A 25696-nucleotide genomic window follows, 5' to 3' on the forward strand; every position below is an offset into this window, starting at 1 on the left:
TCTTGCATTTGCAACTAGCACAGAAAAGGAAATCAAAACCGATGTCCTTAATAGAGCCTCTGCTAAGACAAGTGTATTTTACAGAAGCTCTGACCAGGACCTCTCGGACAAAAACCCTCTACATTTCAGGGCTGTCTTTTTCTGCTGCGCTAGCTGGACACACCCTTGACTAGCAAGCGCTTTGTGTTTTATCACCGTGGAAGCAGCAATGGAACACACTGCAGCAATGACAGGGCACAATCTGCGTCTGCTGGCCCGCTTTCATTAGTGTAAATAAAAAAAGGAGGAAGTGCTGAGTATTCTAGAATTACACTGTGGAAATTATTACGTTCTGGACATGGCTTCCAGGCACTCTCCACGCCATTGTGAAGTATGTGATCTTTTGTTTTGTCAAAAGACGGTGATTATTCCCAGCAAATCAGTTTCTTAAGCCTGACACTGTAAAGCTCGAACCCTGCTCTTCCACATTGCTTCTATGGCAAAAGCTGAAATCGCAAAAAACACTGCTGACCTGGGGGGGAATCGTGAGAGGGAGTCCCGCATTCGCCGTGAAGTTAAAGGAGGCAGAGAGGGGGCCCCACTCTCTCCTGGAGTTGGAAACAATCTGAGACAGAGCATGTCAGTTTAGTGAAAGAGAATCCCACTCTGTATGAACTTCTCCACAGAGAAACACTGCACTCTTATTTATTAATGTATTCCAACATCAGCCTCTAACCTTAACGCTAGCCTGCAAGTGAAGCAAAATCTACCATCTGCATTCATTAGTCTACTGTATGTCTATTATAGCAAAAATACCTTTAGACAAATAGCAAGCCTGCTCTGCATAAAGACAAGCCCAAGACAATAATGTTAACATTTTAAGGAAATCACAATTTGCTGACTTCCCCATATTATACAAAGATGCACTGTTCGTAAATAAAGCACCCACAGAGAATTACCTTTATGCTAAAGCCTCCTCATTTACATTGATATCAATCTATAAAGCACAGTGAACTAAAAATAGATGTTTATAGAGATATGCAAAATCCATTTTGATTTACAATACAATACAGGCATGCACACAACTCAGAAGCAAGATATATTGCCTCTATTAGTGGGACCGTGGGAAGAGAAAACATTTTTTTTTTTAATCTGGCTAGGATGAAACAAAAATTTGAAGCTAAACATCTCTGGTATCGCAATTCAAAAGCCTAGTGCCAGATAGCACATTTTTTTTAAAACTAGTCTTCTTACTCCAACGTAATGGAAACCTACCATCACACATAGGTCTGCAATTTGTTATTGGCTGCTGGTTTGAAGTTATGATTTAATCTTGGCTTTAGTCAACATGTTTTTAAGAAAAAAAATCATGCAGCATATTTTGTGTTTTCCTTCTCAGTTTCCTGTAACTATGCAGCAAACAGCCACTGATGAATACTGCAGAGTAACTGTGGTGTAAGTAAAGCCAAGAGTAGCCTGTGACGTTTTTAATGACAATCACCCTCTTGACACCCAGAAGATGCCTATAGCACTACAAGACTAGTAAAAATATATCTTTAACTTCACCATTCATATCTGAAGTCTGCTTTCTTTGAATAGTCACATATATAACATTATAATAAGCTAAAAGGGAAACCAGAAGAAGGAAAAGGGTTTACAACAACCACAAAATTTGCAACAGTTCCTCTAACGTTTTGCTAGTTTTCCATGTTAATTATAAGGCGATACTTACAGAAGCTGTCTGATGTTGCTCCAGTCCACACACATGGTAGGGACCTTGGTGCTGCAGTGCTCATGGAATTTATAGCCACAAGTCTGGCAACGAAAACCGTTTAAAAGAAACTTCTGACATATGTCACAAAAAGCCAGCTTCAAAAAAGTTTTCCGGACCTGCAGAGAATAGAAACAAATTTCTTTTTACACATAAGAAGGTTAAAACCCACCACTTGAAAAAGAGACTTCTACTTAGGCAAATGATAAGAGAACAAGTCTGTACATCCACATCCTTCTCCCTATCAGAGATCAACAGATAATGTCTTGTTCGTTTAAACTGTTTTACTGTATGTCCTCCGCTGTGCTGGTCTAACACCAGGTAAAATGCAAAATTAAATCATCAGAAAATTCAAATGCAATTTTTCTCATAAAAAATGTTTTCAAAAACTCCAATCACTCCAAAATAAAAATACTGTGGTGCCAAAAACAGTTTTTGCATTCAGAGAAAAATAACAGCTCTGCTCACCATCTTATGAATGGTAGAACTGCTCATCATTTTAGTATGCCCACTAAGCCACATGTAAAAAAAACCCAAATTCACGGTTTCCAGTTACAGATTGAAGATACTCACAAAATTGTGCGTTGTTAATGGTACATGGTCTAAAACCTCCACTAGCAATTCCTCCCCAATCAATGAGGTAGAATCCGTATTCCAATCCATGCGGGATTTTCTGCTGTATCGAGAGAGCAAGCAAGCCACACAGTAAACACAGATCCAATGGGAAGCTCTTTCCAGGTCTGAAAGGGTCACAGAACTGCCCAGTCAAAGCAACCCGGCAGCTTGAAAACAAATCCGTGCATAATGCACGCTCACTTCATGATTACCTTCTCTGTCCTGGGTGCAGCCTGAAGACAGCACAACATTCTGGCTGGAGACCCCTCACTTTCAGGGCCTTAATGAGGCAGTTGTGTAGGGTCACACCAGGACGCACGTTCACCTAGAGTAGAACAATCTACATGAAGCTGTGCAAAAAAAGTGAAGCTCTTAGGTGTGCCTCACTGTTTGGTTTCACCGAAAGCTCAAATCTTTTCTTTCTGAAATTGTAAGGACACGTCACTCCCGCGTGTTTCGGATTAAATCATCCTTGTATCAAGTGCTCCGTGAACGGAGTAAGAGTTTTTGGATACAAGAACGGCGATGTGCGTTGATCATTTATTAATTTGACTGAAATATTTAAAAGATGCCATACACATTCGCACGGACATGCCATACCTCAAAAATCATACCTACACAGCCCAAAACAATCCAAATATCAAAAAGCAATTATAAGGGGAAGTTGTAACTTTTTTTGTCAAACTATTCTATTTCCGTTCCTTTTGGCTGAATTGGCAGCACGTCACCTTGCAAGGCAAAGACCCCGAGGATGTCAACCCAATACCCACCACAGTGCGCTGTTTGTTGGGCAGGTAGACCCGGATAGTGCTGCTGGCCTTGCTGGGGTCGGGGATTTTGCCATCATCCGATGAGCGCCGCTGGTAAGGAAAGCCCTGGACAATGGTGGGCGACATGCACTGACCGTCGAACACCGACTCCTTCAGGCCAAACCCATTGCTAATGGTCTTCCAGGCTCCTTGAATGTGCTCCATTGGCAAAAGACGCTACCTTTAAAAATCTAAATTGATAAAAGGGAGGGAGGGATAAGGCTTACTGGTCGAGAAGGTTCCAGCAGAAGAAATTAATGCTCAGTAGGCAGAACTACATTTGAACTTCACAGCTGCCACGTGCTGTATTAGCTCAGATCAGAATGTAAGCAATGACACACCACATAATTAACAGAAGGATTATATACATATTGTATTTTTACAGTAAGTACTCTAGAAAAGTTTGACACTCTGAATGTATGTCACCATTTTTGTGTTGCTGTTTACAAAGAATCTAACTATTCACTACAAGTTATTTATAAATATCATACAAAGTTTTTTTTTTAAATATGCACTTTCTCAACAGCTCTGGAGAGCTGTTGTGTGTTGACTGTAAGGACTTTATTGTTATTGCAAGGCAGAGTAAATAATCACAACTACAAGAGTTCTTGTTTAATTCATTGGTCATCCGTCAAATCCTAATATCTTTACTACTTTACTTTTTCATGGTATACTAAGAGATTAGATTTTGTTGGAAAATCAATAGGTTTCCACTTAGTATGAATAATATAAAATAACTTTAAAAATAAAGACGACTTTAAATTTAGAGCTATAACAAAAAGCAAGAAAATACAAATACAGTAGTGTTTGCATATCACTTGAACAGAATGATTGGTGCATATTTTCTCTTTGAAGTGTGCTTTATGATTGCTCAATATTGCACTATATCATCACTACATCAGTTCTTATGTACAAAAACTAATTTTAGAAACATCCATTTACTCTTGCACAAGCATAACCATGCTAGCTTCAAGAAACAGAATTTCTGATATCTTTTTAACCTTTGAAACCAGTTTCTTCCTTTTGAAAATGAACTGTGGGGCAATTTTAATTGTCAGCATTAAGGTCATGTGTTTTTAGGGAGGCTTTATTTTGGAAAGAAAGGAAAAGGAAAGCAGCTAATTTAAAAAGAAACTATCACCGTAGTATTTTCTTTATGAGCTGACATTGCTCAAAACATAACAGCATGTGACCAGACTTAAACCTCTTAATGACGCACTTTCAGTATGAGAAAAGACTTAGCAGGAAGGCTGCTTACTCAGCAGAGCCAATACTGAAAAAGCACCAAAAAGATGTCTCAGCCACTGATCATACCATTCAAGTTAGTTAGTTGTTGGGACGTTAAACTACTTCATAATCTTCCATGGTGCCAGACGTACCTCTTCTTGGCAGAAGAGCAGACTTAAAATAACATTCATCGTGTTATTCCAACAGAATCATGTCTTTTAGGATTAGGTTCCAGACTGTTTTCTAAAAATACATTTCAAATGCTGTATACATATCTGGGCAGTTTCTTTTTCTGCCTTGTAACATACTAAGTGCAAGTAGATGAGCACAGAAGCATTCTGAGCCAATTAAACTACAACAGTGAAACTGAAGTAAAGCCTGAATCCTGATGCACTCATAAGCAGCTTCAGCAAATGTCAGGCAAACATTCGCATTAGTTCTTCATTTTAGCATAACAGCACAACTGGCACCAAGCCAGCTAAGGGCCACATCAGGAGAGCATCATGTATGCCGTCTTGTGTAAATAATTGTGAAAATAATTTTTTGACATGATCTACTGTATGTATATGCTTAAAAACAGAGTAAACACACCAGGGGTGACCTGTAGTGCACACAGTGTTTCATGGTTTTAATCTTGCCCTGGTTGGTAGCCATAGTCCTACCATCACACTTACTTTGGTTAAATGCCAAAAGGACTTTTCAGTAAATGTGAAGGCTGCCAGTTCTCTATTTTATGAAGAAGCACTATCCTCAAGCATTGATCAATTAAAAAAACATGCACTGCTACTCCTTTCAGGGATGACCAGTTTCACCAGGCCAGCAACAAGAAGAACATCATATAGGCTCCAACACATCCAGGATGATGGTTTTACAAAGGTCCATTAGAGCCGGGCTTCACAACGGAACAAAGGATAACATCTCACGACACTGCAACAATACTTGATTTGGTCATCTCACACACTTCAAAGTTGCAGACTTTCTCCCCATTTTCTGTTCCAAAGGCAGATCACTTTCTTTGGTTCTTAGTGATATGAGAATGAAAAAAGAAGACGTTTCAAGGTGTCCAGACCTGCTATAACCAATGACACTGGACCCCAGCAGTAGGTCGACGGAGGAGTCCTGCTATGTTAAGTCTTCATTTCTCCAACATTTCAATTTCGGGAAATTCTTTCCCAGCACAGGCAAAGAAAAAAAAACACATCACATAAAGGACATCTTCATCTCCCAAAAGCCAGAAATGTTTTCTGCCCAATGTTATAGCCTATAGAAACCCCTATTTTCAGTGACCCAGACTGGCGGAGTGGATAATACAACAGTTGATGCTTTGTATGTAGAGCCCAGCACCATGGAGTGTGGTCTCTGGCAAGAAGCCAAAATCCCCAGCCCCTCCTTGAAAAATCCTGTGGTTTATTAACTGGGAGTTGAACCTTCTGTGAACCCCAAGGTAAGGCAACTCTTCTCCAAGGCACATATATCTACAAACTGCTGGCTAGAGACCCCCATTAACTGCCTGCCACTGCTTTCATGAGGATACAGACAAACCCTTCCAGCAAACACAAACATGGGACATTTGCTGCCTTCCTTTCACAACTATCATTTGCTTTGGGAGAATCCTAAAACACATCAGGCAAAATAAGACCATCAGGGAAGCCCTGAAGAATAATTATGCCATGAAAGCAGTCACTTTCAGCATTAACAGAGCTGTGACTGACAGCAGGACTGTGGAAGCTGGGAGATAAAAGACTGAAATAAAAACAGTACTCAAAGATTTAAAGAGTTAAGGGCTGAAAAAGGTCTGCACAGTTATATCTCAATGAAAATGTCCTCAGCATTCTTGGAAGGTTATTATACCAGTTTAAATATTCACAAAGAAGAAAGCACTCAGCAACATTAAATATAGATGCTCCTATGAGTATTACTTGAAATGAATCATAATAGTTGGTTCTGGGAAGAAAGCAAAAAAACACATCGCCTGTTATTAACCTTTGCATACTTCAAATTTCTGTGCTAACATTAAATGCCAATACAGCATCATTGCCAAATTCCCTGTAATAAAAACCAAAATACTTTAAAACGATCAGTCAGGGTCTAACTGATAGGCTCTCCTTAAGCCAAGTCGTTTCCTTTATGAATCAGCAACTACTTTGTCAATGTGTGGATGATTGGAATTCCACAAAAATGTCTAACAGTCAGGAGACACTGCATACTAGTATACAAACAACAGCCTTTATTAGTGACTTTATTAGGTACTGAACTACTCATATTTAACTAGTAAACTACAAGTGGTTTTGAAAGCTTCCAAGTCTAAGCCTTCTAAGTTCCATAATGACATCGCTGCAACTGCTTTTTCCAAGACTGAGGCAGTGTGAATTAAAAAAACAGGGGTCAAGTAGCAATTTTGGGTCATGCAGGAACCCATATATTGCAATTTTTCAATTGTGTTATAAAAATGCTACCTACAAGCATTTTGTAAGTTGCATGGTTTGGCATTTAGTGGCAGCACAGATACTGAAGAGGAGCAGTCTGTGGTATGGGTCGTGTTTCACATAGCGAGTGATGACCTAATGTGGTTCTAAAAGGTGTCAGATCCACACGTGAGGTGAAAGACTGGAGGAGGTTCTGTTATGTGATACACCTACAAGTTCAATTAAATCAGTGCAGTGGCTCCTAAGACAGCAGTAATTGGACTTTTGCGCACACAACGGCTGTCAGGCAGTCCTTGTGCTCAAAGAAGGAGCCACATTTTGACATATGTTAATTGGATTGTGCCTTGAATAACTCCTACCAAGTCTGGAATCCACTGGCCATGTAGCTTTTCCTCAGGAGCAGTTTGTGGCACAGGATGTGTATCAACAAAAAAATAAGATAGCCCTTCTGCTTCATGCAGGAACCCTGTTTCACTGTCCGGCAACGGCACCGTCACTAGAATGGTATGTACCCACTTTGGAGTTAACTGGCCAAGCGATGTCTGAAGAGCAGTTAGAGCTATAGGATGCATTATGCCAAGCAGAGTTGGTGAGCTGAGGTACATGTAAAACGTATCACTGCAACCTGTGACATGCAAGTCTGAAGCAGGTTTGAAACATGCCATGAAACAGGCCAAGTTTCAGGATAATGCCAAGGAGCATATTTCACCAACCAGATGGCTCCTGATAGCGGATTTTCTTAATTTGTCGTGAACACCAACTCATAAAACTCTGGACAAATTCGTTTTGAGAAAGCGCATTCAAATTAAAATCTTGAATTAAATTGTTTTTAACACTAACAGATATAACCAAAAGAATAGTGGCTCTGCCACCCTGGCCTTGCAATTCTAAATGATATTCACTGCCTTGAAAGTGCATGACAGGACTTAAATTCTCATCTTTACAGGACTTCAATTTTTTTACTTGACTGATTCATATTCTTCTAAAACTGGTTTTCCTTCCGTCTCCACAATATGACTTTGAGGCTGCAGATAATATCTGATTTATCATATCTTGAGCTTCATACCAACCACAGCAGTATGACATTGGTATAAAAATCACAATTGTAGTTGCCAGGATGTATAACTGCTATTTGCATGCTGTTATAAGGCCATTTTTAAATAAAACTGTCTCCTAATTTTCAAAAAGAGACAAATATGAGAGAAATGCCATAAACATTAGATTTTGTTCCCAAAAAACCCACTACAGTGAGTGTTTTGAATCTATATTTTATTTACATAAGATGATGAAAAGTATGAAGAAACAGAATGTCACTATGCATCTTAAAGAATAAGTATAAGCTTTTGATCAGTGTCTCTTAGTGCTATAGATTAGGCAATGTTAGCTACAGTATATGAAACCAAAAGCTACTGCATGCAAGCTTTTGTTGCTGGCTAAAGATCTGACAAAGCAAAATCACATTTAGTAGAATACTTATCATAAAATTAAATAGTCCTTGACAAAAACAAATGTTGTGGAGATTTAACAAATGAAAAAATGATTAACTAAGTATAAAAAGAAACCACTTTATGGATGTTTCCAGAAAAATTATATGAGCTTATATGGATGCAAAAAATTAAATACATGCTTTTGGCATGATCCCAATTTTTTGCCATTGATCATTCAGTGACTGTGATACAGTCGATTTACTATGTTAGATAAGCGTTAAATCAAACAGCATGAGACAGTTTAGTCTTTTAAATGTCAAAGTGGATGAAAGTCAGGAAATAAAAATATAGAAAGGTTTCACGATACACCCTGCTTAAGAAGAGAACATCGCCAAGGCCTCTTTTGTAATGAAACAAAGTCTTGTGCACACCAGCTTGATGTAGGTGACCAGAATGGCATGCTAACTGTTGTGTGCAACAGACTGATCAATGGGAAGATCCAAGAGTCAAGGTCTGGACAGCAGTGTCTATTCTCCCCCGAACGCTTGTGGTAACCGATGGCAGCCTGACTTCGTACTGCTTCATGGATCAAGTTTTGGGACCTCACTTGCTGTCCTTCCTGCAGAACCATCCTGGCATGACAATATTACGACGAGACAATTCACTTCCAAGACGGGAATGGATTACAATCCTAAAGGTCAGCATTTCCCACCCGTTACAAAGCATGCATCACAGAGGCACAGCTTCTGCTGCTTCCCACACTAGCATCACACACACCTGGCCTGCAAGTCTCACAGTACACCCACATTAACGAAAGCTGTTAATGATAAATTTTCACCAGCATAATGAATGTACCCGTATGGCATCTGTTCAATAAAATAGTCAAAAACATTGGAATTTACTCAAGGATAGCTTTGTAAATTTGTTATATTTATAAGTAATAAGCTTCTTTTTGTATGCTCAGTATACATACAAATACTTTTTTTCTTATAAATGATTTGATTTCCCTGCCAGCCCACATTAAACATTGCAGAGCACTAGAGGGTATGAGAAATTCCCTACTTTGTATAATGGGAAAGAACCAGCCCAGCTGGTCTGTTTTCTTATGAAATGTATTTCACCTTGGCAGTCAAGTTTACCAACCACATAAAAACACTGAGATTACAAAGTACAAAATATTTTAGAAGCTATAATGAAGTATCATCCCAAAATGCATTAAGTGCATGGGACTGATGCATTAAGTGAGAGGCTATAGTGTAAATGCATGGTATATATGAAGTAACAAAAGCTTCTGCTGAATTGAACCTAGGTACTGTAGCCTGTCAGTGTGTCAAATGCAAGTGACACAAATCCGAAACCCATGTTAATGGCCAACATGTCAATCTCTCATAAACCACAAACCTGACTTTAAAAAATTCTGGAATTTCAATCAATGTTCTTCAGATATTGAGTCCTTGTGGGCCATATTCCAGCATGGTTTATAGATCTGTTTAAATCATTATCTGCTTTACATCCGTGATGAGTGTTAAATCAGTTCAATTAGGTGAACGATGATTCTGAAGCACACTACTTTTACAATGGAAGATCTCCTTGAAACAAAATTGTCACCCTCCAAGCAACTGTCAACATTCCGAGTACCCAAGACTGGAAAAGTATCTGACACATTTCCAGATTTTTTTAATGATTGAATCACTATTATTATTATTATATGCACACCCGATTTGGAATCCCCAGTAATGTTTTAAGATTTTGACCCGCACCAATGACACCTGGACCCAGATGGGCAGAATACAAAGGAGCAGACCCACCCACCTGTCAAGCTCCACAGCCCCAGACACCGCGGCAATTCTGCAGGTGCACAGGACATTACTGGGGGATAACTTTTACCAGGAGCCGAGACGACTGTTGCTGATTAATCCCAGCCCCTACTTCGGGACAGGCTGTGGAAGTCAGAAGCCACTGCCTGGATACAGTCATTCAATGACGTGGCCCAGGCTTGAGTAAGCAATACCTAGAACTCAGTCTGTGTAAATGTCTTCACTGAACCATTCGGTTCACATTTAAACACTCACATTTATTCAGACTCTTCTTTAGGCCCAGGGATTCATTCACACTCTGCTTTTTCCTGAACTCTACTTCAGAAGGTTTCAACTCCACTAGTGTAACTTTCTTTATTTGTAGCAGTGGAGAATCAAACAAAAGCTTTACTTGAGCAGTTTTCTTGTCTCTGCAAAAGTGTTTCATCTCGGCCGCTGGCTGCAGCCTCCTGGCACCGTGATGCTGTAGAACTGTGCTTTTCCATTATATTAAATATCAAAAAGCACAGCCAATCACACGATGAGATTAGTGGGTAGACCAGTACTGCACTGTCATCAAAAGCTGAGCCTGGCTACCACTCTGGAGGGAGGGTGTCACACAGTCATTTCTGAAACCACAGGAGATGTGCTCACTTCTCAGACAATGACCTCAAGCCAATGCACAGAGCTCATTTTAGACTTTCAGACTTGCCTCAAGACTGGGTCAGCTGTGGGCAGAGATCAAACTCGCAGCACACAGGGCTAAAAGAGTCCAAGCTACCCGCCACAACATTCCTTAGGATTGTGACTGCAATTCACAGCACGTAAATGAGGAATGTTCTCCGAGGGGTCACTTTAGGCAAATCTGGTATTAAATTCACACTGTGCTTGACCTCTAAAAGGGTCAAATGCATTTTTCTCCTAAAAATAGAACATTACCTGTTAATCTTACACAACATGATGTCATCTGGCCGTACCTTTAAAGATGCTCAGCAGTTTATTTTTGAGTCCTGCGACAATGTTTATGCACAGGAATAACCGTCACGATGACACTTCAGTTTAAGTTTCTTTGTGCCTTATCGTCTTCATAAAAATCCCGCATAATTACTCATTTTAGTGGCTACATTGGCAGCATATGCGAGAATTAAATTTACTTCACTTTTCTGGATGTGAACTTTAATTTTCATTTTTGACCTTAGTTAAATGAGTGCTGAGCTATTTCCCCAGGAGCTGGTTGGAGTCTTGACATCCATATTTCTTCCCTCAATAAGCACGAAACTGAGTTTGTGCACGTCCTGATTCTTTCAAAGGGATCTGAACCCAGCTGGAGGACTTGAAACACAATATTCAGATCTAATATTTACTGCACACTGCAAATACCACCTGGACATAAAATAGACTGAAACACTGCAGGAAACAAAATCATTACACACTAGTCTTTAAAATAGACTAAATCATCCAGCTGTCATGGCAGCTACTTGGGTACAAAATGAAAAAGAGCCATGAGCACAACTTGAGGACAGGGTGAAAGACATTCATCATGTACTTGGTTAACGGCTCCAGCAGTCTAAACAGACATCGCAGTGTTCTTTTTTTTTTCTTCTCCGTTTAACTTGCAAAGTAAATATTTATGAGGACTGCTGGCTAAAATGGCATCTAAAAACCCTGCTGTTTACAGGACTGGCTTTGGTCAACTAAAATGAGGCATCTTTTGAATTACAAGCAATGTGGACCTTGATGTCATAAAACTTTATGTACGGTTAGTTTCATTTGCAAGGGAAAAAATCCCTCTCGTTGTCCTAGAGTGTTGTGTAGCTCTCTAAATATTGCACTCTGTGTATATATGCAATGTTAACAACCGCCATTTCATAATCTATGACCATTAATGTGAATCTTCGAAGGTTTGGATTACCAAAGGAAAACAAGACGACTTCACTCCACCAGTTATTAGTGCTCATTTTGGCAGGTTTAAAATCCCTCTGCAATATTACCTATTTGTTTATATGCCAACTCTATTTTGTCACATTTCATTGTTGTACATGAATAATTTCCTATCCGTTAAGTAACACAAAGCCCCTCATGTATATTTCTATCAGGGGAGGAATCAAGTCCTGTAACTATCTGTCACACATTAATCAGACTAGAATTAGAAACACAAGGTACCCAAATGCATGAAAACTTTGATCATTAAACACTTTAATGAAAGTATTAAGCAGGATATGTACTCGCTTTTTTTAATCAGGGTGAAGTCCATTAAAAATACATTTCTAGCTTTTAAAAATGTCAAAAATTTGTTATTTTTGTGTTAGCTTTGAATCGGCAAAACATCTGGTAACAGTTATAACTTCAGCTAGAAAACGCCAAGTGAAGGCAAACTTACTGAAGAGTTTTTTGTTCCCCAGACAGCAAATCTCCCCCCCTTTGGAAGTGAAGGCCTCCCTTGTTTGAGCATGCATGGGCAAAATGGTCCCTCTTTTCAAAAAAGGTACCCTAACGGTCTGCTTGAACAAACAGGAAAAGTAGAGAGCAGCAGAAGTCCCGAAGAAATTTCACAACTTACAGTATCTAATGGTGGCTTTGACAGGTTTCTGGTACACATTGCCCAGAAACTTCACACATTTTCAGCTTCCAATACAACTTCTCTTAGGGAATGCAAAGTGGTGTCACACATTACACAATTCATTGTAGGACACCGTTTATGAATCTTAGCTTTCGTTGTCTATGAAAAGTAGGACAAATGTGAACCCAGTTGGCATTTGCTTAGGTTCTAAGGCTCAGCTGGAACAGTTTATTTCACACAGTCTGTAGGTGCAATGGAAACCCCCAAAGCGCTTTGTCTTTTGAACAATTGACATTTTTAACAGACTCAAATGTTTATTTCAAAGAAGAAGTGAAAAGAAGAACTTGCTGCAGAAATAAAACCATCCCAACTGTATGCAAGAAGAATCAAGTAATGTACAGCAAATATCATATGCACAGTGTATGCTTATACACTCCAACAGCAAGGCAACACACAAAAAAAATGACCTTTCAGTAGTCATGCGCCGTGTAGAATGAAAATCATGCACGGCCTCTATGTCTTTATTTTCAAATAGAAAGACAGCACGAACAGTCTGAAAGCATAAACCACACACACAAACATGTCCTTTAACAGTACAGTATGTGCCAAACCCCATAGCCAGACAGGCAGACAAAACTCTCAAGCACACTGGCTCGTGTTGAGCCTTATCAGCAAGGCACAAACGGTATGCATATGCATTTTAAATCTAACTGTCTCCTGTGTGGACATGATGTAAGATTGTAGATCTAAAACTATTAGCATATAGTAAACCGAGCTATTAGGGCTACATTTTATAATTCTGGAAGTAAACAGTTGGTATATTATTGACAACACCAACCAAACAAAAAAATAGAAGTGTCTCAAAGTAACTGACAGCCTACTGCTCACGTGTATCTAATTCATGCTTTTGTGTTGTGATTAAGCGGGCTGTGTATAAACATCCTAAAGCATGGCAGTGATTTTTTCAAGAAAGGAATTAATGGAACCTGCGGTGATCAAGCCAGTGTTCACAGATCTGAGGGCAAACCTCAACATCACAACATTTTCAGCCTAATTGGAACTACTTATATCCTTCAAGACATGGGGAAGTAGGTACAGTACATACGTACAATACTTAACACCAGTGACACCTTGGGCAGCACTGTCTTTCATTCAGATCAGCTCTTATACTAAATTACAAATTCTCCATCATCAGAATCCGGCTTTTGATGAGATCCAGAAAGATAATAGATGCAACTATTTAATAAACCTCCCTGACCACGCACTACACATATGTACAGTAGATACAAATGGGAAAACGGAGACCAGCCCCAGAGAACCTTGGAATGAGACACCTACTTATTACCAAACAGTTAAGACATAACTCCAGAGTTAAACAGCTAATTTCAAGAAGAGAGAAGTTATTTTAGGATTAAATTTCACTTCTGTAGAAGATACCATAAATTATTCTACATTTAAAAAAGCTAATTCAAAAGCAGATACAAGGTACCATAACAGAACCAGAACCAGGTTGTGTAAAACACAATAAAAAACCCAATATCTTAAGTCTTAAACATGGATTGTTTCTTGTTAACTAGGGAAGTGACATCAGTGTGTTCAGCTGCTTTGTACAACACCTTTAAATTCACAGAGCACTTGAGGAGAAAGTTAAGCAAGCATTTAACTTAAGGTGCTCTATGCAACTAGCCTTAATCATTTCAGGGCTGGGATTGGGAGTGGGGAAGGGTTGGTAAGTTTGCTCAGTACCTCAAGTATATACATTGATGTTTCTGAAACTTACTAGGCTACGAAACAATTAGGTTATCTAGAGCCGTCCTTATCAATAGAGCCATTTTAACGCCACATTTTACCACACATGCATGACATGCATGGACTTGTCCTTAACACCTTGTGCTGCAGCTGCAGAGCAATTATTTTTAAAAGAATTGCATTTCCTAAAACGAAATTCAGTACAGGTAACGATAATCACATTTATTTTCCTCTGCTCTTCACAACAGAAACATCTAAGAAAACATTTGGCTACATGTGTCTGAATAGGAGCTCATTTTATTCTTGTGTCATGCTATGCTTCTGAAAATTGACCAGGATTTTTTTCTGATTGTTGTCCACTGTTTCCACGACTTGAACCAAAGAAAAAATGAAGCCAGTGAAAGTAAGACAGAACCTAAAATAATACGGTTATCAATGCTTTATGAAGCCTAAAGGGTCTTTTTCCACTACAACGGATGCCAGCATAGTGACAAGAGATTATTAGGCCTACTGCTCAGCATTTCACAGTTGACTTTTCACACACCTTTTCAAATAAAATTATTAGAGAAAATGCATTAACTCTCCATCCCCTCCAGATACTTAAACACGGGCTCACACAAATTCAGCTGTGTGTGAATGTCTTAAAACCAAGCATTTAAACTCTCTGAGGCTGGTGCATTTTCAATGATAACAAACGAATTTCCAATTGCAAGCACCTTTTATTAACTGATAGCTTTTTAAGAGCTTTTACAGGCCATTGAAACATTTAAAACCACCAAACAGTAGGCCACAACTTTTTGACAACATATGTAACATTCACATATTCTTAGGTGAGATTAACGTACTCGGAGAATTCAAACACAGTACTCACATTTGGGCTATATAACACCCCTTCAGATCACAATCATCTTATATGGATTGACTGTGGTTTCTTTTCACCTACACCTGACCTCTGAGGCAGAACAGACACACACAAGAGTACAACTTCTTGGCGAAATTGTTCACTGAGGCTAACAATGTTGAGATGAGTAGCACAGAAAGAGACAAAGCATGGAGCCACCTGTGCATCTACAGTTATGGGTAGTGTTGATAACACTGCACAGCCTTTCACAACTAAAGAAGACAAAGCCCAGCCATGAACTTGAAGCTAAAGAACAGAGGCATCCAGCCACTGAAATAGAGTTCACACGGCATGATTTGTTGCAGTAGCAGAGTATTTTGCAAAGGGAAGGCAAAGCTATTTGCACTTTTACATTCTACGTGAAACAAGTCAATACAACAATATCTGTACAACAATACACAACAGACCAAACCTAAAAAAGCATTTCAAACGATCATAACATCGAAGATAAAACCTCAATACGTTTATAACAACCCCCTACGTTTGAGAAACCAGATCAAATCACCAGCCAGCACATAACCCACAATGTGACCAAATAGTTTCTGAACAGCAATAAGCCACTTCAGACAAATTCAATTTTCTGTGGTATTGTAGTCTAAAATTACAGAGACAACTATTCCAGATAAAGTATGAAAATAATATTATCTTCTCTTGCACTCTGCTAAGAACGTCTGGAAAAGCAGGGAAATGACCTTTCAAAATTGTATTATTCTATTTTTAATTTTTTTTACACATTGCGATCAACGTTTACTGTGAACAACCTCCTAAATCACTGATGTTCTCCGATGAAATACCAAATGTATCATCAACGTTTTGTACTTGCCTAAAAACTCAAAACAACATACTTATTCTTTGAAGTGGTCAGTTACCCAGACATCACCTTATTATTAAACATAATCGTAAATGATGTGTTTATGAATCTCTCGCATGAATCAAGCGACACTGTCTCTTTAAATTCTCCACTAATTACTAGATTTCACTGTATCTTCAACTTCGCAAGGTTAACAGCATCATGACTGTGAATCCAAGCACAAATATAATATTCATTTGCACTTTACTTTAACAGAAAAAAATATAAAGATCGTGTGTGGCACTCTAATGTAGCCTAAAAAAATACGATTTGTTCTCAAAACAAGAAGTTAATACAAAATCACAAAAAAGCACATTTCGAAAAAGGGAATTTATTCTAGTTTGTGTTTTCCGTAAACTTCATGAAAGTTACATTTGTTGAAGTGACTGCTGTTGGCGTTCCACATAATTATGTTTCTAAAATATTTTAGCCTATATAATGCACAACAACGAAAATAACCTGTTAAAATGTTTTTTTCACAAACTCTCCAATAGCAAAGCAATGCGAATTTTTCAGTTTCCCACTGATAGCACATTACAAGTCTGACGGTCACGTTCAGGGCTTCGATAATTCATTTTCCGAACTACCAGGCAACACAAAAGTAAAATACTTTAACAAAACAATGGGATAAAAACAAGCGTTTCTTTCAGAACTCCCTTCATTAAATTGGGAACTGAAGATTTTTTCATTTTAGTGAACACATTAAGATTCTGGACTACAATGTATCTGCCTGTGTTTCACGACGCCTCAGCTTTTGTGGGCTTTGTTCTGCCGTAGGGTATTATAAACATGAAAACAACGTAACTAATTTCTTTACCCCCCACCGAACCAACGGCCCATCTCTGACCGATCCAAACTCGCAGCAAAACCAGACTCGCAGTGCGTAACAAAACACCGACGTTTTGCATTAATACTGAAACCTATTCGGCTTACATTTCGCAGGCTAACAGTGCGAACTATTTAGATCGCAGCCTTCACAAAGGCAAAGCACCAAGTCAAACGAAACTAGACGTTGTAATACAGCCACTGTAAAACTTACCCAAGTTTGAAAACTTCGGCTCCGCCATAACTAGAAGAAAAAGTGGAGACTCGGTGACATCATCATCATAGCTGCACATTCACAGCAGAAAAGAGCTAGTGTAGCCAACTGTTTTGATCAGTCCTCCAGATTAAACTGATCGTGTGGGAGGTCACTGGAAAAAAAAAGTGCCACGGTGTTTTTTTTCCCCCTTTTTTTCTTCGTCTTTTAGTTGAATTTTACGATTATAATACGTTTCGCTCGGCTTTCTTCGTAACCTCGCCTTTGATCCATTACACTGCTTTCTTTATAGATTTAAATAAATGCAACCACATACACACCTTCTGGGTGTCACATGGGAACGTGAGCTAAAAAAAGCCAAAACAATTTAACTGCTATGGGACTTTCTGATCACCAGATAATCACAATGGGCACTACCCAAGTGCCTTTCCCAGATACATTTCAGGAGGCTGTGTGCATCGATCTGTATTTTTGAGTAGAGACGCCGCTATTTGCACATTTCGTGACGCTTTTGAGAAGGTTAAGGTTTTTGTGTTAGTCCAGTGCGCCTGCTTGACGCCAGTAACTGAAATCGGATCCCTGGGTCTTGACTAGCAAGAATTACAGCCATGTACCTCACGTTACAAGGTTTGGCACTGTACGCTTTGAGCGTCCTATTAATCTTACATTAGAGCTCAGTTTGCGGTACTAACCGCTGGGGTAAAATACAGCTAGCTGAAAAGGTTTTGCAATACTGAAAATACTCACATAGAGCTGCAGCAGATTCCCCAGAATAACTACAGTTACACATTGAGTGAGTTCTCTAACTGCTAACCTTTTGTCTGAAGAAGCAAAAACATCGCCGGGTATATTATTTGACTTCATTTTCATGTCTAATTATGGATTCTGATGTGCTGATCATACATCAGAGTACCCTTGTTTTTGTTTAGAAAGTTCTTTCCAATAGTATTCAAAATTTCAAATTTAAATACCTGCACAAGTATTCTGCTACAGTTCTTAATGAGTTATTATTGCTATTTTTTTTATTTGCAATGAAAGCAAGAAAACTAGTTTTTGTGTATGCCATCAGTCTTCACTTCTTTCAGAACTATCTGTTGTGCATGAAACTATCATCTCTTCCACATAACCAGTTATTATGGGATTTTTTGCAAGCAGTATGATTATATAAGTAGAATGGAAAATATTTTGATTTGGTATGGCACTTACTCTATTAAAGCTAAAAAGCAGGTTTACATTTTTCTATTAACTGAAATCACAGTTAACAGTTTTCATGTACAAATCAATGAAACAGTAAGCTACAGCAGGTTTAAAGTATTGGGCACCTCCCCTATGCTGTAAATTAACAAAGAATACTTTCTCTGTTGAAGTTGCTCATTAAATCAAAAGAGATGGGAAAAGTATCCAAACAAAACTTTATTTTTTATTTCAGGTTTTCTTTCTTACCAGCTCACATCACGTGAACATTTATCATTGATTTGCCCAGAAATAAACAATGGTTGTCTTTTATCTACTAGCTTCTTGGCTTTACATACAGTGAAACTCTGTGATAAGGTGATGTAATTACAGCTTTGTTTTTAAAGCAACTGTCAATCCACGGATGTTTGAACAATGAAAACAGAATTTTGAAATTGCATTTTTCAAGTATTCATTTTCCCAACAGCACCAGTGACGTTATTATTAACAATGAGGTTTTTGGATATTTTTCAACTAGCTAATGTTACTGCTGTATGTGAGCGGATTCACTAGGAAATATTGAATAAAGAGTGCAGATACATTTGTACCTCCAAGAGCGTTTGTGAGAGAATGTTTTGGAAAAAATAAAATCTCAAGAAATTCTGAAAGGCCAACCATTCCAGTTCCTGTTGGCTGCAGATACTGTATGTTTGATACGAGACTCACTCTTGACAAGGTGGAGATCTAACGGAGTTTTGGAACTGGAGTTTGGAAAACAACACTTGTGTAGTTTACCTGCTTTTACCCAGCACTTATTTACATGATATGGGCATGTCATCTTAGCTTCTTTGTCATTCCACAGAACTAAAATTCAACCAAATGTGTGTCTGTAAAAGTGCGTCTGTAATTCTGATGTGATATGCTGGACAAATAGCATATACTGGAAGTTTTTAATTGGAAAAGTTCTTGTCAGCTTTCTGTCTTGGCCAAACAATTATTCTCTTTGTAATCTCAGCCTACGTAACAAAGTGCACATTTCTGCTTTGCCTAGTGCAGATTCTGATATGTGGTAATAACTGACCTTAAAAATAAAAGAATGCAGCTAGGTAAAATCCAGTAATCTTATTAACGTAACATGCACAGGTTATCTTAGCTTGTGTATGAACTAAGTGGAACTGGTAAACTGCACGTAAACTTCATCTTCAAAATTCTATACCTCTTTATAAGGTGTGTAAGATTGAGTAATCGTAGCTGAATCTTCCCTGAAGTGCTGTATGTACTGTACATTGTCCAGAGCGACAATTGTGACATGAGCCGAAAAAAAAAATCACTGAAGTTTGACCAAAATGCTAAAGCTGGCATGCTGCTCATATGTTATGTCTTTGCAACTAACAGTTGAGCTACTTTCGTACAAATCCCCAAATCTGTAAATGCTTAGAAAGATCAACCTCGACACAGCACACAAATAATTTCCTTACAATTCAACTCTGATCCATTTCTAAGACTATTTTCAATATTTTTACATTCCATCTAATTAAAAAGGCTATAAGAAAACCCTTTCTTTTACAGACGGTAATTGCCAATCATATTTCCTGACATGCTTTGCGAAAGGGGGATTAACCCTACCCCGTCTTGTTTTGCTAGAAGACAGAAACTGGGTCATATAATGTCATCAGCAAACCACAATAAAGAGATGAAAACTGAAGTTTCTGCTATAAACAGGCCTGCAACCACAACACAGTAAAGAGAATAGAAGAAACCTCACAACTTGAAGCCTAAATGCCTTTGCGTCACAATTCATACTCCAATAGCAAAACTGGACTCAAAAGTGGGATAAAAAGTATTCCTCTGCTTTGTAGTTTGTGGGGACACTGAGCTGTATTTATTTTCCATCATAAGAAAATCAGTAAGTTTCTCTGGCTTTGTTTTCAAGTTACTTTTGAGTTTAATGGGTTTGATAAAAATTGGTTTTTGCAGTTGGGAAAATTCATGAGAGAATTCCAGACTTTATCTCCTCATGGCTGCCTTCCCATTCGTTAAAGGGTAAAATGCAGTAGCAACGTTATCAGATATGCAATAGGCTGTTACTGTATGTGCGACGCATGCCTTAGAGGTTTCAAGGATGTTTGCTGACAGAAAACGTTTGCTTTGGTTAACCTTTATTTTTAAATTCATTGACCAAACCCTTAACAAATGTATATTAAAAATTCTGTGTTCCCTCTAATCATCTATATTTAGTTTTTGCTGACGAGGGCACGTGCAGACGTTAGGAGGCTGTTTCCTCTCTTATTTCAGAGCTATGAACCGCACCTTAGGCTAACCCTCTGAATTTCCTTCTTGTGTTTTTTAGCCATTGCAAAGCTTTGCAAGTTTCACTACATTTCAGATTTATCTGATCTGAACCAAAAGCACCTGTCAAAAGCAACATTAAGCCATTTTGATCCCGGTAATCCAAGTAGGCTGTAACTTATTTCTGAACTGTCTATCCCATATGATTCTCAGTGAACTTGTACAATGTGAATGGATTGTTTCTTGGTCATTTTTTAAATGACTCAACTCTAAGCACCACAATGAGATGAACAGAAAGCAATTGCATGGCATCGATTTTGAATGGAGGTCATACATTTTGAATTTAGGTGCTTTGTAAATGTAGTCTATTTTTAAGGCATGTAGTGCAATTACATGAAACAAACCTTCTTTATTTGTAAAAAGCAATAAATTATGGATTGTTTTTAGTAAAACGAATTAACTCAGCCCTGCAGTTTTGTGTGACCTGTCAGCTATTGATCAATGGACTAAAGAATCTAACATTTGTCTTTGGTCTAATATGAGGAAATAAAACAAGACCAGAACAGCTGTATTGAAAACTCAATATTTTAAAAGAGTAGAGGAATAAACCCATAGAAAGTAAAGAGTGCCACTCTCTGGCTGGAATAATAAAGTGCAAGTTCAAAATTTAAAAAGACTTCCCTGCAGATGGTAACTACATTTAGTGCTGATGCCTGCTGATAGGCCTAGAAATGCATTCTAGGTTCATCTCACCTGTACACCAAGACATTTCATGCCTTATATAACTAAGAACTAAAGGACACTTAAGGGTTTATAAAGCTATGGGGGTTGGGTAAGTGTTTTGAATATGGTGACCTAGAGTATGTTCCTTACATCACTGTACGTGGTTTAAAAATTACCTTTAAATGAACAAAAATGTATATGAAATATGTTAAGGTAAAGCAATATTGTAAGAAATATGAGTAAAAAGGCAAACTATAAATATTGTCCAAGTTACAAATGTGAGCTGTGAAAAAGACTATTGTACAAGTGTTTATTTTTTAATTCTTGTATTTACACATCTTGCCTTTTTTCTCTGGTGTGTAATCTTACCTGTACGTAGTACATAAGATATTGTTGATTAGTTGACTCATTAAGGTATGTGCAGTAAAACAAATTAAGATTACACGTAACAAAAGGTTTTAAATTAAAGCTAAAAAATGTGTCACTTACTTTATTCCTTTCCAAACTCTCTGTTATTTCACTGGTGATTATATCCACAGGAATATGAATATAGAATATAAGTTAACATTTATTATATTATTCTTCAGTCTTCGGTCTTTATTCTTAATACAACAATTTAATCAAAGGTAGAATTTTGCCAACACGAGCTGTGATTTGGCGTCATAGTTAAATGTTATTAGGGAGTTTGGAAAAGACTATTTTTAAGCAGACTAAATAGCATAATCTAATCTAATTAATATATAATGATATTAGATGCAAATTCTACACTTTCATACTGTATCTCTGACTCCAAATGGGATGTACTGCAGGTCTATATTTTGAAAGATAATTCATATATAAAAGAGTGCTGATTCTCTCCCACTCTTTCTCTCTCTTAATCTAATTATTCTTAGTCTCCAAATGGTTTTGTAGTCATTTGTTGTGCAGTATATTAAAACAGTATATCCATTGTGAAATACAGTATTTTCTCATTAAAAACAGAAGTGACCTTTCTATTTTACCCAAAACACAATTTCTATATATTCATATTTATTATCAAATTACACATTCCTGGAAAATTTTTAAATTTTGAAAATTATCTTTCAAAATTTAAACAAAATAATTATTGTTGCACAAAGTGCTAATTATAACTTGTTCAAATTACTTAGAAATGACTTTTTCTTAAGAAGTTAGTGTGATCTTGTTATATAATCATACAGCAACATTCCTTTCTAAATATAATCAATATACCATCTTTTGCTATTTTTTTCTGTTTTGTTTTCAAATCAGTGTACATATGGTAATAATTCAGTTGACACAGGTGCTGCTTTCTGAACATTGAGACTACAATTAAAGCTTTTTCTTGACTTTAACAAAACTAGCTATTTTTAGAAAAGAGACAAAATGAATTGGAAATGCATGTCATCAAAAACCTTGCAGAAGTACAACATAAAAGTATCTTCTGCAGAGACATGCAACTTCATTGCAGTTTCATTCTAAGGTAATAAATCGTCATCTTAATTGCATAATTGTGGTCTGTTTGTACGCCACTATTAAAATCCTCTGATGTTAAAGCATGCATCTTAATAACTAAAGCTGCTCCAGTACTGGAGGAAGAACTTACCTGGAGTTGCTGGGACAGATGTCATTGTTGAACAAGCGCTTTTCCCATCGCAGGCTACCGAGTGCAGGAGAACCTAACATTGTTAACCTGCGGAAGGCGCACTGATTCCCACCCCCAAACTACTTGCACTGCTTCCATTACAAAGCACAGTCTGAGGGGCAAGCAGCCCGCTTCTCAAAAGGTTACCTTGCTCAAGACTGCGCAGTGGCATGAAGGTGTGAGATTCCTACTGCTCAGTTTCGTTCTGTTGTCGTCCTTTTTGGATTTTTAGAATGATGTTTTTAAACCAAACATAGGCTTTAGGAAGGGCAGCAAATTGCACGTCATCCTCTGAATTCTTAGGAGGCAAACAATGAGAACAGCTCACATGGTCCTCGCTGGAAGATGAGGAGAGGATGTCTGTTAAAGAGCCTAGGAGATCATATTTAAGGTATTCCCCTAAGCTTGCATCATTTTATAACCACAACTGCTTAAGGAAGTAGTAGCAATTCTCTCACCCTCAGAAAATGGATTAAAAACACGATGTCTAATTCAACAGTGTATCATCACCTAATCTAATAATTGATTTATAAACTGATTAAATTGTTCATGAGGAATGAGAATGAGAAATTCATGATTTGGACGTTATTGTTAAATTATAAAGAGATGAAAGAACCCTTGGTCTTATTGTTTGGGATCCGTAAAACAGTTGAATTTCCAATGCAGAATCTTTTATTAGTCTTCCAATGTGTGCTATTCCGGCCACATTGCCATCTTTGTCAATTTAATTTGTTATTACCTTTAGTGTGTGCACGATTGCTCCCGGTACTCACACTTGATGTTAATTATAAAATGTATTATCAATGAATAGAAGAATTAAGCATAATCCAACATAAAAGTGAATAAGCCTCCTAAAACAAAACAAAGCTAAACAGGAAAATCAGGGGGCACACAGTCGTGCATAATGGCAAGAAAAATAAATAGTTTATTGCTTCTCCTGCCATCTGATAATACATCTCATTTCCAAGAGTTTTGTGATTTTTTTTTCAGGTTGCTTGGAAGATTTTCCTCCAGGCTTGAATGTTGAGTTTCATTTCATACGAGAATGCAAACCACCTTAATAACTACGAACAGTTGCATGTTTCAAACATATTGATCTGGTCTCAAAGCAGACACTTAGGAAGGTAAGCTTGAATGCAGAAAGGGCTGTGGTGGGGGGGGGGTGACTGAAGCACTGTAAGTGCAATGACTCATACATAAACAAGGCATCCTCGCTAACAGAGCTCTCAAGAGGCACAGCCTGGCTCTGAGACCGTTAACTCTTGCATGGCCGATAACCCGTCCATATAAACGTCAGATTCATTTTAGCTTCCTAAGGAAGAGGTGACTCAGTTAAATTCAACAACAAACAATTTCTGTGTTACCAGATCAAGAGACGGTTAACATGTTTGTTTCAACATTTGTTAAAAATAATTCTGAGCTCACTCAATAAAACAAGCTCCATAAGTACTCCAACAAGCTGTATTTGAATGTCTTTAGTGTAAATATGTAAAGGTATTGACATCCTTTGGGTTTCCTCTTTCTGTGACTATGTTCGTGAAAACTGAAGTAACTTCTGAGTATCTTTTTATTCCTCATAAACCTGGAAACTAACAAGCTACAAGTGTTCAAGACAGAGTCCTGCATATACTTTAGTCCTACATTTGAAATGAACCTCTGCTTCATACAATAGGTATTACTGTATATGAACCATTTTCCCAGATCTGAAAAACAGTGTTTGTGTTTCTTACTTTGGACATGATTAATAACTTTATATAAACCCTGTGTTTTTCACTCACAAATGTGTACTTATTGTTGTTTTAAATGATACTACATACTACTCAAATACTTTGGCCATATAATGCGAAGACAGGATTCACTGGAGAAGACTCTGATGTTGGGAAAGATTAAAGGGATAAGAAGAAGGGGGTGGCAGAGGTTAAGATGGATAGATAGTATTACTAAAGTAATGAATATGAATTTGCAAGAGCTCAGAGAAGCAGCTGCTGACAGACGGGTCTGGCATGCTAAAGTCCATGAGGTCACGAAGAGTCGGACTCGACTAAAACGACTAAACACACACACATACTACTATATCAACTTGACTTCCAAGTGTTTTTCCTTATGAAAAAGTTTTTTTTTTTCAAATTAATACTATCAATGTATGTTAATCCCGCCTGGTTGTGACCATTTATTTTATATTGAAAAAGAAATTAAAATGAAAGTTATACCGTGTTTACTATTTGTCTCCCTCAGGTGGCCATGAGGGGAAATAACATAAAAAATGGTCAAAAGATGAGAGCGAAAGGACACTTTCTAGGAAAGGCATCTACCCTTAGAGTAAACCCTTATCCATTTCTAATCATGAAGACTTATATGCATAAACTAGGGATGGATTTGAATTCTGACGCTGACAATTGGATCAACTCAAGATTTTTGAAGTAAGATCATTGCAAATTTTATGGAATATTTGTTTAAATCACTGTATCTAAATATCTTAATATATTCCAGTGAATTTTCTCAAGATTACTTCTTTTAATTGCCACTAAAATAACATATATATATATATATCTATCATAATGAGCTAATGAGCTAAGTGAGAATCTCCAAACCTCATCCTGGAGAGCCCCAGTCCAGTTGATCTTACAGGCCACCTGTCTCTAAAATTTGGAAACACTTGGAAGTTATTAATCATAATGTCAAAAGAATTTGCTCAATTAAAAGAACTCTTGTACTTAGGG

At 37.8% G+C, this 25696-nt stretch overlaps 1 protein-coding gene across 6 annotated transcripts in view; it reads right to left on the minus strand.

The window, feature by feature from the left end:
• The window catches only part of raf1b (Raf-1 proto-oncogene, serine/threonine kinase b), a 28222-nt gene extending 10544 nt beyond the window's left edge, over positions 1–17678 (minus strand). For 2 of the 6 annotated variants that reach the window (XM_088917620.1, XM_088917618.1), the window contains exons 1-6: positions 17150–17678; positions 3136–3365; positions 2578–2690; positions 2324–2426; positions 1712–1869; positions 512–604 (exon numbers count right to left, since the gene is read on the minus strand). In XM_088917620.1, coding sequence (XP_088773746.1) covers positions 512–604; positions 1712–1869; positions 2324–2426; positions 2578–2690; positions 3136–3339 — 671 coding nt within the window. In that variant the 5' untranslated portion in view covers positions 3340–3365; positions 17150–17678. The remainder of the gene's footprint in view (positions 1–511; positions 605–1711; positions 1870–2323; positions 2427–2577; positions 2691–3135; positions 3366–17149) is intronic. The other 4 variants (XM_088917619.1, XM_088917623.1, XM_088917621.1 and 1 more) reach the window with 3 other exon arrangements.
• Between the last annotated feature and the right edge of the window lie 8018 nt (positions 17679–25696).

This window comes from Atractosteus spatula, chromosome 5 (genome assembly GCF_055471065.1).
Source record: "Atractosteus spatula isolate fAtrSpa1 chromosome 5, fAtrSpa1.hap1, whole genome shotgun sequence".
NCBI lineage: Eukaryota > Metazoa > Chordata > Actinopteri > Semionotiformes > Lepisosteidae > Atractosteus > Atractosteus spatula.